General features: G+C 37.0%; 2 protein-coding genes across 3 annotated transcripts; both read left to right on the top strand.

Annotated features, from left to right (window-relative positions):
• Nucleotides 1-110: 110 nt before the first annotated feature.
• Nucleotides 111-10756, top strand: LOC120258445 (pentatricopeptide repeat-containing protein MRL1, chloroplastic). Of its 2 annotated transcripts, XM_039265860.1 has the most exons (20): nt 113-532; nt 1730-1849; nt 1967-2462; nt 2623-2851; nt 3290-3353; nt 3451-3595; nt 3704-3819; nt 4039-4167; nt 4321-4494; nt 4620-4784; nt 5552-5692; nt 5933-6032; nt 6499-6607; nt 6679-6770; nt 6978-7068; nt 8181-8409; nt 8517-8609; nt 8747-8795; nt 9097-9190; nt 9950-10756. In XM_039265860.1, exons 2-20 carry the CDS (start codon nt 1844-1846, stop codon nt 10197-10199), a joined length of 2772 nt encoding a protein of 923 aa, XP_039121794.1. In that variant the 5' UTR covers nt 113-532; nt 1730-1843; the 3' UTR covers nt 10200-10756. The 2 variants fall into 2 exon arrangements, with proteins under 2 accessions (XP_039121795.1, XP_039121794.1); XM_039265861.1 differs by lacking the exon at nt 8747-8795 and having other exon boundaries at nt 111-532; nt 9950-10118.
• A 710-nt stretch (nt 10757-11466) lies between these two features.
• Nucleotides 11467-14664, top strand: LOC120259540 (ATP sulfurylase 2-like). Its single transcript, XM_039267163.1, has 5 exons — nt 11467-11986; nt 13027-13432; nt 13534-13794; nt 13990-14076; nt 14234-14664. The coding sequence occupies exons 1-5, from the start codon at nt 11616-11618 to the stop codon at nt 14369-14371; spliced, it is 1263 nt and encodes a 420-aa protein (XP_039123097.1). The 5' UTR covers nt 11467-11615; the 3' UTR covers nt 14372-14664.
• Nucleotides 14665-15042: the final 378 nt, after the last annotated feature.

Genomic DNA, 15042 nt, shown 5'->3' on the forward strand with positions numbered 1-15042 from the left:
ATTTGTGACACGGACTCAGGCACATAACCAGAACCGGGTCGTGATCGGGCTTGAACCGGCTCGCCGGCAAACCCGGATAAAAAGCCATCATCCCGCGAGTACACCATACCGTTCAAAATCCCGATCAGGAAGTCACTTATATCGCTAAACCGAGATATTTTCCTCTCTATCGTCATGCTCTAGCTCGTCGTCCTCACTCATCTCATCCACTCCTCTGCAGCCATGGACCTCATCCTCTCTTCCAAGACCCCAAACCCTTATCTCCACCATCTCCCTCCCCTCTCCCTCCCATTTCCGTCTATCAAGCTCTTTCCGGAGAGAGTTCTTTGGATGCGGGAACCATTCGAGGCTCCATGACAGCCGACCAAGACGACGATGTAGGAAACTACGGTTTCCACGCTACTCTTCCCCGCAGTGCCTCTCTCAAGATTTCCCAGACCCTGTCCTTGTTGTCGCCGTTGCATTCGTGGCTTTTACTGCGCTGCAAGTGATTTATCTGTATTTGTCCCGAAGAAGGCGTGAAGCTGCGGAAGTGAGTACTTGGTTTTTTCTTCTCTTTTTTCACAGTGTTGTAATTACTTTTGCTGTTTATGGACTCTTGGTTGTTTGCGTGGTTGTAGAATTGTTTTAATGGTTGCACTGCTTGTGAGTGGGCAATATCTTATTTGAAGTAGTAACTGCTGTGATGAATTTGATTTCTTTGATTTCATCAAATTTTTCTATTGAGGTTACAATTCAGGGCATTTATTTTCTGACAATGCTTGAATCGTTCAAAAGGCTATTCATTTTCAAAACCAAAGTCCAGTTATCATCAGCCATTATTTAGTTATGATGATACTTAAGCATTCATTTTCCTAATATCCCTCTTTTGACCAAACTAACCATGAAATGGTCATGGGAATGCAATCCATTTGATGACCATGAACGTGCAAAATGATAATTGTTGTTTTCATCAATTACATTTATTTTGAAGAAGAGCTGTTATTTCTCTTCTCAGGATCCTTTACATCTTTTTGTGATGATTAATTTTAGTCAATTAGATGAGTTTCTCTGATGTTTCTTGGTGGTAACGTTACATTCCATTAAACTGCTGCGAGTTATAGTTCTTTTGAACCAGGATTTGGTGATTACTGGTGCGTTAGATTAGATTTGGATTGGCAAGTCGTTTTTTGGCTTTTCTTTTTTACTGTATTGTATTTGTTTTTAGTTTCATGGCATCATGCTGCTCTGCTTAAGTATAACATTCCCTCCATTGGCAAATTTTCATCAATTCAATTTTTGCATAGCACAACAACTGAATCAAATTGATTTCGTAGTTCTTGTTCAAATCTTTTAAATCATTCCTGAGTTACAATGTTCTGAAATAGAATTGCTTTTATCAAGTTTAGAACTGTGCAAGATTATGTAATGGCATTGGAACTTCCAAATTGCTCACTAAGGAAATTTATATCCCTGTGATCAAGCTTAGTAGTGCATAATTTCATTTGTTTGTGTAAGCCTAAAAACACCTTCCTATGTTATAATTACTCTCTAAGTGGAATTGTTTCACCAATATGTTGAATTTTCTTTTAAGTATATCTTCATGTTCTTGATCTGCTGTCTTAAGACATTCCTACAATTTCCCGTCATATTCAAGTTCTATTGACTTCTGTGCCTGATTATTAGCCCAAAAAATACTAAAAAAGTTTTACGATTTTTCCTTAATATGCTTGTGGCTGTCTCGTTATAGCTCTCTGAGGTGGAAAATGTTGGTGTCCCTCTAAGCTATGAAATTCTCAGATCAGGAAAGCATATTGTGAAGACTAAAGTTGTTAACACGTTCGATTCAGAAGCAGGGTACATCATGAAGGTGGGCTTAGCTCTATTGATGCTCATGATACTTTGTTTTTGAATGATGCTTCAGCATTGAGCGCTTCAACCAACAGATTTGGCTTGTTACACGTTCTCACACCGTGGATTGTTACAGGAACCCAGTCTCAGAATTCCTTCAATTCAAACTGATGCAGGATTGGCTGACATACCTTTGACCAAGGAGTTTGGTGGTTTATCTGTGATGCCTGATGGCTTCGGTGTAATTGAGCAAGAACATTGTCTATTCCATATCCCAGAAATTCAGCAGGGAAGGCAACAGGATGATATGGCAGTGTCTAATAACCCTTTTATGAAGATGGGGAACAAGCCTGGTGGCAATATTACTTTAGAGAATGGAGATAGAGGGAGCAATGCAGACAGTCGGCTTGAGCCTACTTCTGCGGTTGTCAACAATAATAGACCGCACATGCAATTGACCAGTGATTTCACTGCTTCAAGTGCAAGAAAGCAACCTGATGTATCAATGTTCAAAGATTTCACTATGGAGTTCTCTAAATTTACTCTTCAGGATGGCAATGTTTCCCATTCTCAATTAAGATCTTCACAAAAGAGAGCTGATGTTCTGGTTAAAGCTTCTATTTCTTCTGCAGGTTTTACTAAGAAACTGATGGCTTCTGATTAAGATTTCAAAACTCCAAATTTTATATCCTTTAAATGTTCTTTCTGCTCCATTCAGCCGCAACAAAGTTGCTCATGTTTTTATTGTTTGATCACACTTGTGTGTTTGAATGATAAATCTTAGTTTTGCAGATTATTCAGAAGCCCCAGTACCTGTGGCATGCACCAAGGAAGTTTCTATGAATAAAGCAAAGCATGTGACAAGTACCCGTGGCTTTACAAAAGATACAAGGAAAAGACTTACAGATAAAAGTCATAATAAGAAGCCTGGATTCCCTCACTCTAATGGTAGCCTTGTTAAAGATGCACTTGATCTGCCTGCCTACTTAAGAGCTTATACTAGCCTCTTAAGAGAATCCAGGTATTCTATACTTTTGTGTTAGAGCTTTTCGAAACTCATTTTGGGCCAAAAAAAATAGTCTCTGATAAAGCTGATCTCTTTATAAAATTTTCCAATTTTCTAATAGATTTTTATCAGCATCAAGTTAAGTTTACCTTATTAGAGGAACTAATTGTCCCACATTAGTTAGTAAATATGGATATGAATATATAAGTCCGGGTCTTTCTTCCTATCAGCTTGGGCTTTTGGGTTGAGTTGAGGCTAATCAAATGTTTGTTTTGCATATAACATGGTATTATAGGATTTATAGCTTGGTTTGTTTGCAACATGTCTAATTGGGCCAACATAATATGGCTGATTTGCATCTAATATATCTTAATAGCATTAACTTACTTTGCCTCTCCTATTATCATTTCTCCTGTCTTATAATTTACATTTGCTGATTATATTCTCTATAAGGTTACGTGACTGTCTGGATTTGCTAGAAAGTGTGGACAGAAAGAGCTTATTGGACATGGACAAGGTGGATATTTAAGACATATTTTTGGCCACTTCATCCTTGTTATAAGTTTAGTTGCTCCTTTGTTCTTTACAATCCGCTATCATTCTGCAACTTACAGATTAATCCTGTAAAGTTCCTGAATGTCTGCAAAAAGCAAAAGGCCCTGAAAGAGGCATTCCGTTTTGTTAAACTAATCGAGAAACCAACACTAAGCACATTTAATATGCTTTTGTCTGTATGTGCAAGCTCACAGGATTTTGAAGGTACTTGCAATTATTTCTTGTTAATTTTTGGCCTGTGACATGGTTCTATTCATCATGCATAGTTTCTGGATGATGTCCAAATGTGTTATCTCCATATTCTGTATTTAGGAGCTTTCCAAGTTATGCTGCTTGTTAAGGAAGCAGGACTAAAACCTGACTGCAAGCTTTACACTACACTGATATCAACATGTGCTAAATGTGGAAAAGTTGATGCTATGTTTGAGGTATGTTGGCCTAATCATTTATACTGCTGGTGTAGCTGTTAATTTGGTAAATGCTAAATGTGGAAAAGTTGAAAGCAAAGTGAGACATAAATATTGTCTAGTGTCTGTTAAACGAACCATTATCCATATCTGATTTTTGACGGTTCAGATCCAGATTTAACTTGGTATGATGTATGAAGGTTTCTTCATTTGTTGAATGTTTTTGAAGTTCTCTTCTAGGTTTTTCATGAAATGGTCAATGCTGGGGTGGAACCTAATGTTAATACGTATGGTGCACTTATTGATGGTTGTGCCAGAGCTGGCCAAGTGCCTAAAGCATTTGGTGCTTATGGAATTATGAGATCCAAGGTATGCTTGTGGAGAGGCTTTTGAAAGTATGGAGGATATAAATGATTGTTCCTGAAAAACAAACTTAAGATGACTAAAATGAAGAACTCATGTTGTGCTATTGTTGACAATTCATCTCAATTTGCATGCTTAACAAGGTATTTTATGCAGTAGAGAGTGCAACCTGACCGTGTTATATTCAATGCTTTGATCACCGCATGTGGTCAATCGGGAGCAGTGGATCGTGCATTTGATGTTTTAGCAGAAATGAGGGCTGAACCAAAACCAATAGATCCTGATCATGTTACTGTTGGCGCTTTGATGAGAACATGCATCCAAGCTGGTCAGGTATGAAACACGCTAATTTCAGGATTATTGCGTGAACTCCTGTCTGGATACTCCCCCATGTGGGCTGTGAATACTAGCTTGTTGACTATATTCAAACTCTGCTTAATGTTAGTGATTTTTTGTAGGTTGAACGTGCTCATGAAGTTTACAAAATGCTTCATGAATACAACATAAAAGGCACACCAGTTGTATACACAATAGCTGTCAGTAGCTGTAGCCAGACTGGTGATCTAGATTTTGCACTCAGTGTTTATGATGACATGAAAAAGAAAGGAGTGATGCCGGATGAGGTAATATTTGTTATAATCATATTCTTGATAATGTACAGACCATGGACCTTGCTTTTCTTACACTTGATGATAATAGGATTTCCTAGAAATAGTATGTAGATGTAGACAATACAAGTCTGGAGATGTAGATATGCATTTTATGGTTCTGAGGTTAGTGACAGGCAAATACTCAATTATCCTGTTTAAATTGATCACAAACAACACTCAAGTTCTCCGAACATTTGGGTGTTACTTGATTCTCGCATCTCTTGATTCTCATATCTTTTAAATCTAGTATGGGCTTACTGCCATAATAAGAGCTAAAATAAATTATAGGCTTGAATGGCATGCTTTTTAAAGCTTGTTGAGTAGCAGTGGCATAGTTATGACTTAGGACAGAAAGTGTGTAGTACTGAAAATAGTATATTTTAGACTAGCAGAGAACATGGCCAAAATAGTTTGAGGATAGTTTTGTGTAAAATTGTAAGAAATGGATTAGGCATGTGATATGAAGGTCAGCTGTGATCCTTCAGAGTTACATTTGCAATTATTAGATGAGCTATGGTTAAGTATAGGTCAAAATCTTGCTGTATGGATGTGTGAGATTGGTTTTAGAAATGCCCAGAGTGGTTACCTATGCTGCTAGGGAATGCTGTCTATGGATATTCAACTTGTATCTGGTATGCTATGATATCTGATAAAGACATGATACACTTTGACTAGAAAAACCAGTGCTCTCCTCTCTCTCTCTCTCTCTCTCTCTCTTGTTGACTTTTATGTCAATGCAGATGTTCTTCAGCACTTTGATAGATGTTGCTGGCCATGCTGGAAAGGCAGAGGCAGCCTTTGAAATCCTACAAGATGCAAAATCTAAAGGAGTACAAATTGGAATCATGTCCTATAGCTCATTGATGGGGGCTTGCTGTAATGTAAGTTCATTCACAAATGACTTGAGGTTTGAGTTTTGAGTTTTGTTCAAGTAATCTTGAAAAATCAGAAGGTTTCTTTGTTGGAAAATTAATTAAATTCCGTTCTATGCTATTAATTCACATTTCCTACATTGTTACTTTTTTATTTTCTTTTTGTTTTTGTAGATTTTCTATCAAAATAAGAGTCTGTTATTGAGGATTATATAAAGTGTTAACATATAGCCCCATATCTTGTGTCAGGGAAAGAATTGGCAGAAGGCACTTGAGCTATATGAAGATATCAAGGCTGTTCAATTACTTCCAACTGTTTCCACACTTAATGCTTTGCTCACTTCCTTATGTATGCCCCTTCAACAAGAAACTGCAGCATAGTCATATTGTTAATAATAAGAGTAATAATATATATGTATTATATACTTTAGTTATCTCTGTTCTCCGTAATACAATACTAGGATTCCTGCCGATCTGCTTTAGTTTTCTGCCTTGATTTTATTAAATATTATTCTATAATTTATTACGATATAATAGTTAGTTAGTCCTTGATATTTTGCTCATGAATGATAAATTGGCCCATGCATTTCTCAGTTAAGATATTAGCCTTAAACTGTGCATGATATGAGTATACATTTCCAAATGAACATTACCTCTAATAAGGTGATATGCTGTATGGTAATGCAACCTAAAGTTGTAAAAGGATTTCCTGGTGCACCGCACTGGTAGTCCCACTTGTGCGTCAGATGTCTTTGTTGTCTGATATTGCCTTTTCTGGGGTTAAAGTGTCTATCTTTCTGGTATCATAATTGCAGGTGATGGTGGCCAATTACTGAAGTCTATTGAAGTTCTTGATGAACTGAGGGATGCAGGAGTGCAACCAAATGAAATTACATATTCTATTCTCATAGTGGCGTGTGAAAAGTAATAGCTCTTAGCCTTCTAAATTTTTGAACAAAATACTGGTATCTGATCCACAATTTCTTTGATTAAAGGAAGGATGAGGCAGAATTAGGCTTCATGCTGCTCTCAAAGGCCAAAGAGGACAGGATTCTTCCTAACCTCATAATATGCCGGTGCTTGACTGGTAAGAAAATTAGTTCCATGAAGTACTATGGTGCTGAGATGCAATATATTTCTCGAGAATTGTTTGGTTTCTCTGATTAGCTATCCAAATGCATTGTTGGAATAAACCCGTGGTATAAAACTTTGCATTTTATTGTAATTTGTTCTCTTTGTATTTGGCTTGACATGAATGCTATTGTGAAAAATGTTTTCATTCCTGACTTTGTAGGTTTGTGCCTACGAAGTTTTAAGAAGGCCTATTCCATTGGCGAGCCTGTAATTTCATTTGATGGTGGAAGACCCCATATTGACAACGAATGGTATTGTATTTTATTATAATTTCAATTGGTACTTCAGAAATTTTTACATGTAGAAGGCATGCATCAGCTACTAGTTTGAAGGTATGCGGTACCTACTGATGGAAATGCATGTTACGCGTGTATTGGGCGAGTTGTCAGCTATTACTTTGAAGATGTAGGGTATCTACTGATGGATATACACATATTTATGTGCCTGATATATGTAATCATGGGTGCATGAAATTATGTGATCTCTAACCAATAATAAAGTTTGAACTGGAGGTTGAAGTTGATGCCAAATTTATATGAGAATTATTGTTTCCAAATACTGCCAAAACAAGTACGGATTACATTATACTTGTATTTCAAACATGGTGAATGGGTACACATGTTTCCTGGGTATTGGACTAGTTGTCACTTACCTTTACCTGTTAATAATTGCTGGTTATAAATACTTGATAGTTATTTGCCTTCATGAATTGCTTCTGTATTACCTAATTGCATGTGATACATGCAAGCCTCTTGGATTGGCTACTCAGGATCCAACTAACGATTTATTCCATAATTGTCTCATTGAGGGGGCCTGTATAATTACCCTCCTTAAGTATGTATGAGTATCATCATATAAAATTTGTCAATCATACCAATCGCAGTTATTCTAAGCCAGCAGAAATTAAAAGAATTGACAAATTCTTTCTGAGGGAGGTTCATTTTCACCAATATCTGTCACTTTTGCACAGAATTTGGAATAATATGTTCCCCATATTCTCCTGCTACCAGATCAAATGTGAATGACTTTCATTTTCTATTGACACCTCAGTTGCATCTCACAGTCCACTAGGTCTCTGTCCCTTTTTTGTTACTTCATGGTGCTTGGCACCATGGAGAGATCAACTTGGTCTGTTCTTAGTGAACTGTTATTACAGGCTGAATCCTTTTTGCTTGACCCTGCTATGGCATTAATGAGCCATCTTTTCCTGCAATCGAATTTCATTATGGAATTCATTTTTTTTCTTTTGAAATGCCCCATCTTATGCAGCATGTACTTATTTGAATTGTTACCCTGTGGCAAAAATTTTTTCCCCAGGTTGATTTGACTCTTTTGTTTGAAACTATTTATTGATATTTGACAGGACATCACGTGCAATAATGGCCTATCGTGAAACAATTGCTGCTGGTGTGATACCTACAATTGAAGTCTTTTCTCAAGTTTTAGGTTGTTTGCAGTTTCCCCGTGATTCTGCAGCGAAAGAAAGATTTTTCCAAAATTTAGGGGTCAGTGTTGACGCTCCACGGTCAAGTTTGTATTCCTTGCTCGATGGCTTTGGAGAATATGATACCAGATCATTTTCTGTGCTTGAGGTGCACAAATGATATAAACAATGTTTCCTGATAATCTTTTGGCATGTTATTCACTTTTTTTCCCAAAAAAGACAGATTTTGTAATCAGCAGTTGTTCTTTATTTCAGGAAGCTACTTCATTGGGTGTGATTCCACGAGGCTCCTTCAAGGATGGTCCAATTGTTGTTGATGCAAGGAAGTTTCAGATTCACATCGTTGAGGTTAGATTTTTTTTCTAGCCATAAAGAATTATTTTGCCATCATCCTCATTTATTAGCATTTGGTCACGAGTACTACTTATTAGAGCGAACATTATGTAAAAATCAGTCCCCTCATTGTGTCTTTGAAAATCTCCCAGGTTTATATATTAACAATCTTGAAAGGTTTGAAGCATCGGCTGGCTGCTGGTAATGAGCTCTTGATGAACAGAATGAATTTATTTCTCAAATTTCATTATTAGTTTTCACTTTAATAATTTTAACTAAGGCCTCATTGGCTGAAGATAATCCTGCTTAGTGGCATTCAAGAGGACTTCATTTTCGAAAATGTTTGCTTTATTATTATTATTATGATGGCTACCAAAGGAATGGTTTCTTTTCATTAAATGTAATATGAATTACTTTGTGTAGGAAAGTGTGTAATGATTTGGTTTGAGGCTAAATCTAATTGTTTGGATTACTTGTTGAAGGCGCATATGATGTGTTGCAGGTGCAAAGCTACCAAATATCATCATCTTATTACCAACAGAAAAAACAAGAATTGAGTCTGCCAATGAAGAGAGAACAATCAACCTTGCTGGGAGGTGAGGGATATTTCTGTTTCATGTTTAATTGCTTGTCATCTATGTCTAAAATTTATATAATATCATCATAAATAGGATACTAGGTGTATAAAAACTTGGTGCAGTAAAAAAGTTTTAAGCAAAGCCTTAAAACATGCTCAGTTTTGGAAATAAGGGAGTTTATGGTTGCAACCCTTGGATTAAAATATACAGGAACTCATAAACTTAAGTAAAACTTTGAGATGAAGCTCATATAAGTGCTTCTAGTGTTATTTCCTATAGCCTGATGAGTCAGTTTGGGCTTAATTAGGTTGGTTAATTATGCAACTTTGTGGACTGGAATCTTGAAACCCAGAATTCCTTCTGATGTCTTGAGGTATGCGAAAGTGAGTGCATAGATTAGAAACAAAAATCACATTTGAGGAGATCTATTAGACTCCAAATTTATTGATTTCTCATGTAGTAATCTGTGCTGTATAAACTATGTGATTTACGCACCAATCTTAGTTGATTTACACATCAAATGTAAAGAATCAACTTCTTCATACAGCTGTTCTGCCTTTGATTTGCTTGATGTTGCATGGAAGCTCTCTGATGTAGCAAGTGTAGTTGTTGGATGCAAGTTGGCGTTTCCACTGATCCATTAACATTCTTTTCCTTACGAGAATGGTTCTGCTAACATAGTTGTCAAACACGTCACGCTAACATAACTGGACTGGACCTTCTCAGATATTTGGCTTGGTTGACATTGTGTTTGAAAACTTGCCTTTGTCGATGCAGGGTTGGTCAGGCTGTCTGTTCCTTATTGAGGAGGTTAGAACTTCCTTACATCGGAGATGAATCATACGGAAAGATACGGATAAACGGTTTGATTCTAAGAAGGTGGTTCAAACCCAAGCTTATGGACCTGTCTTATACCGGAAGACCATTCGGGATTAATTCTTTACCAACGCGCTTAGCCAAAGGAATCACTGAGCAGCAGCGCAACATTCGCAACTTCAACAATCTGTCTATTGAACACTATGGATAGATGCCAATTGCTGATCGTCAGCCTTTATGTCATGATCAGTTAGAATGGCCAAACTTAACTTGAAGAAAGCTTTTTAGTTTTTGAAGGAAATAATTTTCTTCTTTCACTTCAACCTGTCACAATGGGCAGGAGCTCCCTCTGATCTTCTTAGATGTCTTTCAAATAAGGCTTGGAAACTCCTACTGATGCATTCAGCATTTTCTGATGAAACTTTTGGGAGTTCATACTGGGCCTACTTTCCTAAAGCCTGCCTGGTGACACAACTCTTTGGAGGCCAGTATGAGTGTTTGAATCAAAGACAAATAACTATTTTTTCTGACAGATTTCTAAATTTGTTTTTACTTTTATTAGCTTTGGCTGATTATGCTCATACTGTGTACCATTTGTTCCATTTTAGCATTTATTAAATGTGCCCTCTTGTATTCAGTTATCCAAAATTGAAATTACCTGTAATTTGGTTTATGTTTGGATTTGTTGTCGGTTGGTAAGTTTTTGGACTTTTATCAGGCAAAAGAAGAGATAAAACTGCTTTCGCATTGTCCGTACGTGACATGCATTTATGGATTTTGGTTGTGTAATGGGACATGCATCTATGGATTTTGGTTGTGTAATGCTTCTCTTTGTACAGGCTGCCTATTTCTTCTCAAAGACAATTGAAAACCAACGTCCTTTTGCCAAGTTTGGGGAGCCATAAAAAAAAGTACTACCCATTATTATTCAACTAATATGATGACTTACTTTAGTCAAATTATAACCAAAGATAATAAAAACATTGACCAAATTATTTTATACCAGGAGAGCTTTTTTTTCTTTCTTTTTCTTTTTCTTTTTTTTACCTCTTTGTCTCCATTATTTTAGAGAATATTTTTGCTCCTATTGACAATCATATGCTCTACATCACCCATTTAAATACATTAAAAAAGGAGAAATTAATACTTCATAGTGGTCCAAAGAGTAGTTGGCACCAAGAAGCAGCGGTTGCAAAGAAAAGGAAACATATCAACCAATCACACCCTCAAACAATGGGAATCATAGATGCTTCTCAGATTCTTTCTAATCATTAATTAGACAAAGATAGCCTTAATATGAGCATGACAGTGATATTTATTCAAATTAAATTATATTTAAGTTTTAATCAAAATCTAAACCTCATGCAAGCATTCAAATTCCACTGATGACCACCACTCATAACGTAAGGTGCTCTTTTTTTCAATAAGGTCCATTAAAAATAAATAATTAAATATATAAATAGGTCCAACAGATACCTTCGGTTCATAGCCTTCTTCGGAGGAGTACTCATGGCCCTTTTTATAACCAAAACCGTCATCTTCTTCTCTTCCACTTCACCACCGACATCACCGGCTTCTCTCGCTCTCCGGTCCGAGAAGGAAGAGCATCACGTTTGGATCGAGGAGGATGGCTGCGCGGGCGTCGCTGATAGAGCCGGACGGGGGCAAGCTGGTGGAGCTGGTGGTGCCGGAGATGGAGCGGGCGGGGAGGAAGACGGAGGCGGAGGCGATGCCGAAGGTGAGGATCGGGAGGGTGGATTTGGAGTGGGTGCATGTTGTGTCGGAGGGGTGGGCGAGCCCGCTGCGTGGGTTCATGAGGGAGGATCAGTACTTGCAGAGCCTCCATTTCAACTCGTTGAGGATGGAGGATGGCTCGGTTGTCAATATGTCCTTGCCCATCGTTCTCGCCATTGGGGATGATGACAAGGAGCGCGTTGGTGGTGCTCGGGACGTGGCCTTGGTTGGGCCGAATGGAGATCTTGTCGCCATTCTCAGAAGGTTTGTTTTGCTCTGTTTTGTGTTTCTTTGTTCTTATTAGAATTTGGTCAGAATTAGACTTTGTTTAGAAAATTAAGCATGGTGTCTTGAGAGTTTTGGTTTTCTGGTATTTTTTTTAGCATACTTGGTAGCAAATGGAATGAACTGAAGAGAATAATTAGTTTTAGATCAGTGCTTGATGGATATAACACAAAATGGACTGTTTTCTTGATATAATTTAGGGCACACTGTCCAACTTCTGATAAGCTTAGCTTGATGGAACTAGAACCAATGGTAGCATTTGTCAAAGATCTGATGATATATGAGACCTGGAAAGTGAACAGAATTCATTAAAAAAAAAATTGTAGCTTGATTTCCTTCTATTGGCTTGTAATAAATCTAAATTGTTGGCACTACTTTAAAGTACATTACAAACCTAATTTGTTGACACTAGTTTAAAGTACATAAGCACAAATTTGAAATTTTGAACTTTAAAGGGCATAGCAAGTACATGAGTTAGAAAACCAAGTCTTTTTCATAATAATTGTGTTATTTACATTCAAATTACTATTGTATTGTCACTGCTGATAAATGTAGCTATTCATATCATCATTTCTCATACCAAGTAGTGCCTTCACTGCCCTTGCTTCAGCTCCTGATAAATATAAACCAAATAATTTTTGTTCCCCAAAGGTTTTAAATCCCCTGGTGTTGTTTAGTATGGAAATAATTCATTTTTTCTTGGTGCATAACACCAGTTCTCTGATAAGGCCTTGTTCTGTACATGCCACTGTATGTTGAGATGACAACTACTATCCTACATTTATTTTTTTAATATGTTTTGATTTGTGGAGTTTGAAGTAGCTTTGCTTGAATGCTATACTAAAGAAAATTTGTTTAAACACCTTGGTGTGTTGGTTCTGTTGGTTAGTCACAGTAAATTATTTTCAAAATATGGTAAAAGGCATGTTAGAGCTGTAAAGTAATTCCTTTGCATTGTATTGTCAGCCTTTTTAGTGTCTTAGGCTGGATTGGCATGTAACAGTATAGCTAATACGCAGGATTGAGATATACAAACATAACAAAGAAGAAAGAATTGCAAGAACATGGGGGACGACTGCTCCAGGATTGCCTTATGTTGAGGAAGTAATTACTTCTGCTGGAAATTGGCTCATCGGTGGGGATCTTGAAGTGATAGAGCCAATAAAATATAATGATGGTCTAGATCACTACAGACTTTCTCCCTGTGAACTTCGCAAGGAATTTGATAAACGTAAAGCGGACGCAGTATTTGCCTTCCAATTGAGAAACCCTGTGCACAATGGACATGCTTTACTAATGAATGATACTCGCAGGCGCCTCTTAGATATGGGTTACCAAAACCCAATTCTTTTGCTTCATCCTTTAGGTGGTTTTACAAAGGCAGATGATGTGCCCTTAGATGTGAGGATGGAACAACACAGCAAGGTCATTTCAATTGGCTTTATATGCCCCTATGTTTACAATTTTATGGCTTTTGCCAAGTTTTCTTGCAATATGCATAGTTTTCAGCTTCTATCTTTAATCAGGTTTTAGAAGATGGAATTCTTGACCCTGAGACCACCATTGTGTCAATATTCCCTTCACCTATGCATTATGCTGGTCCAACCGAAGTGCAATGGCATGCTAAGGCAAGGATAAATGCGGGGGCTAATTTCTACATTGTAGGACGTGATCCTGCAGGAATGGGTCATCCAACTGAAAAGAGGGATTTATATGACCCAGATCATGGGAAAAAGGTCTTGAGCATGGCACCTGGTTTAGAGAAGCTGAACATATTACCATTCAAGGTATATTTATCTGTTTATGTCTCAAACTCTGATTGGATTTACATGTAAAATACACTGAACTTATTTGTTTGCTGGAGTCCCATGTCAAGTTCCTTTTATATTGTTATCTTGAATGAGAGTAATCTTTGAAGCCATATTGGCATATTAACAAGAATCTAGAGAGTAAAATGATGTATATCTTTTCCATGTTTACAGGTGGCAGCCTATGACATGAAGGACAAGAAGATGGCATTTTTTGATCCTTCTCGCGCTAAAGATTTTCTCTTCATATCGGGTACCAAGGTATGGAAGAATTCAATGTAATATGCTTGTTTCAATTAAGAAACACCAGACTGCTTGATAATATACATGTTATTACAAAGTATGTATTTTCTAGTCTGGGCATATCCTACATGTTAGTGTTAACTATTTACATCGTTTTCTTTTCTCCCTCCTCTAGATGCGCACATTTGCGCGAAATGGAGAGAATCCTCCTGATGGATTTATGTGTCCGGGCGGGTGGAATGTCTTGGTTAATTATTACAAGAGCTTGCAAGCTGACGAAACTGAACAACTTTCTGCTGCTTTATCTGTTTAACTGTTTCGGCAAACAGAGGTTCTCAGGCTTTTGGTTTGATCTGGATTGCTGTTCCAAAATCAAGAACCCTGGTAGTTTAAAGGTTAGAATGCACTAATAGTTAGTTTTCATTGTCTTTTTTACTTCCTGGTATTTTTGGTACGCAAGTTTCAATTCATTAGCTCTGAAGCTAATCAATTCTATGTGAGAGTTATCAAGGGAAATTAGAATCAGTTATGAGTTACATGTTGACTGGATGTTGTAATGGCTAATAATCAACGATGCTTATTGATGCATGCAGCCTTCTTTTTGTTTTTTGTGTTTTGTTTTTTATTTTTTATTTTTTCCAAAATCAGCGGTTAGGGTTTTAAGAAATGAGCAAATGGGGGCGGGGCCTTACTGGGATTATCTGCACACAACCACTACTCACACACTAAAAAATATGACTTAACCCATAATTCGACTACTTGATTGTTAGTATGCAATCTTCTAGTCTTCTTGACTCAGTATGTTATTGTTTCTATAAAGCTATTAGTTGGACCCACCATATTTGGTTGGAGTTGTAAGTACTAGAGTTAAGAAACATATTTTTTTAAAAAAATTAATTTTTAAATGATTATATCTAATAATTAATTGTTAAAATTTTAATTAATATTGGTGAATATTTATTATTAGTTTTAATAAAATGTAAC

Source organism: Dioscorea cayenensis, chromosome 4 (assembly GCF_009730915.1).
Source record: "Dioscorea cayenensis subsp. rotundata cultivar TDr96_F1 chromosome 4, TDr96_F1_v2_PseudoChromosome.rev07_lg8_w22 25.fasta, whole genome shotgun sequence".
Lineage (NCBI taxonomy): Eukaryota > Viridiplantae > Streptophyta > Magnoliopsida > Dioscoreales > Dioscoreaceae > Dioscorea > Dioscorea cayenensis.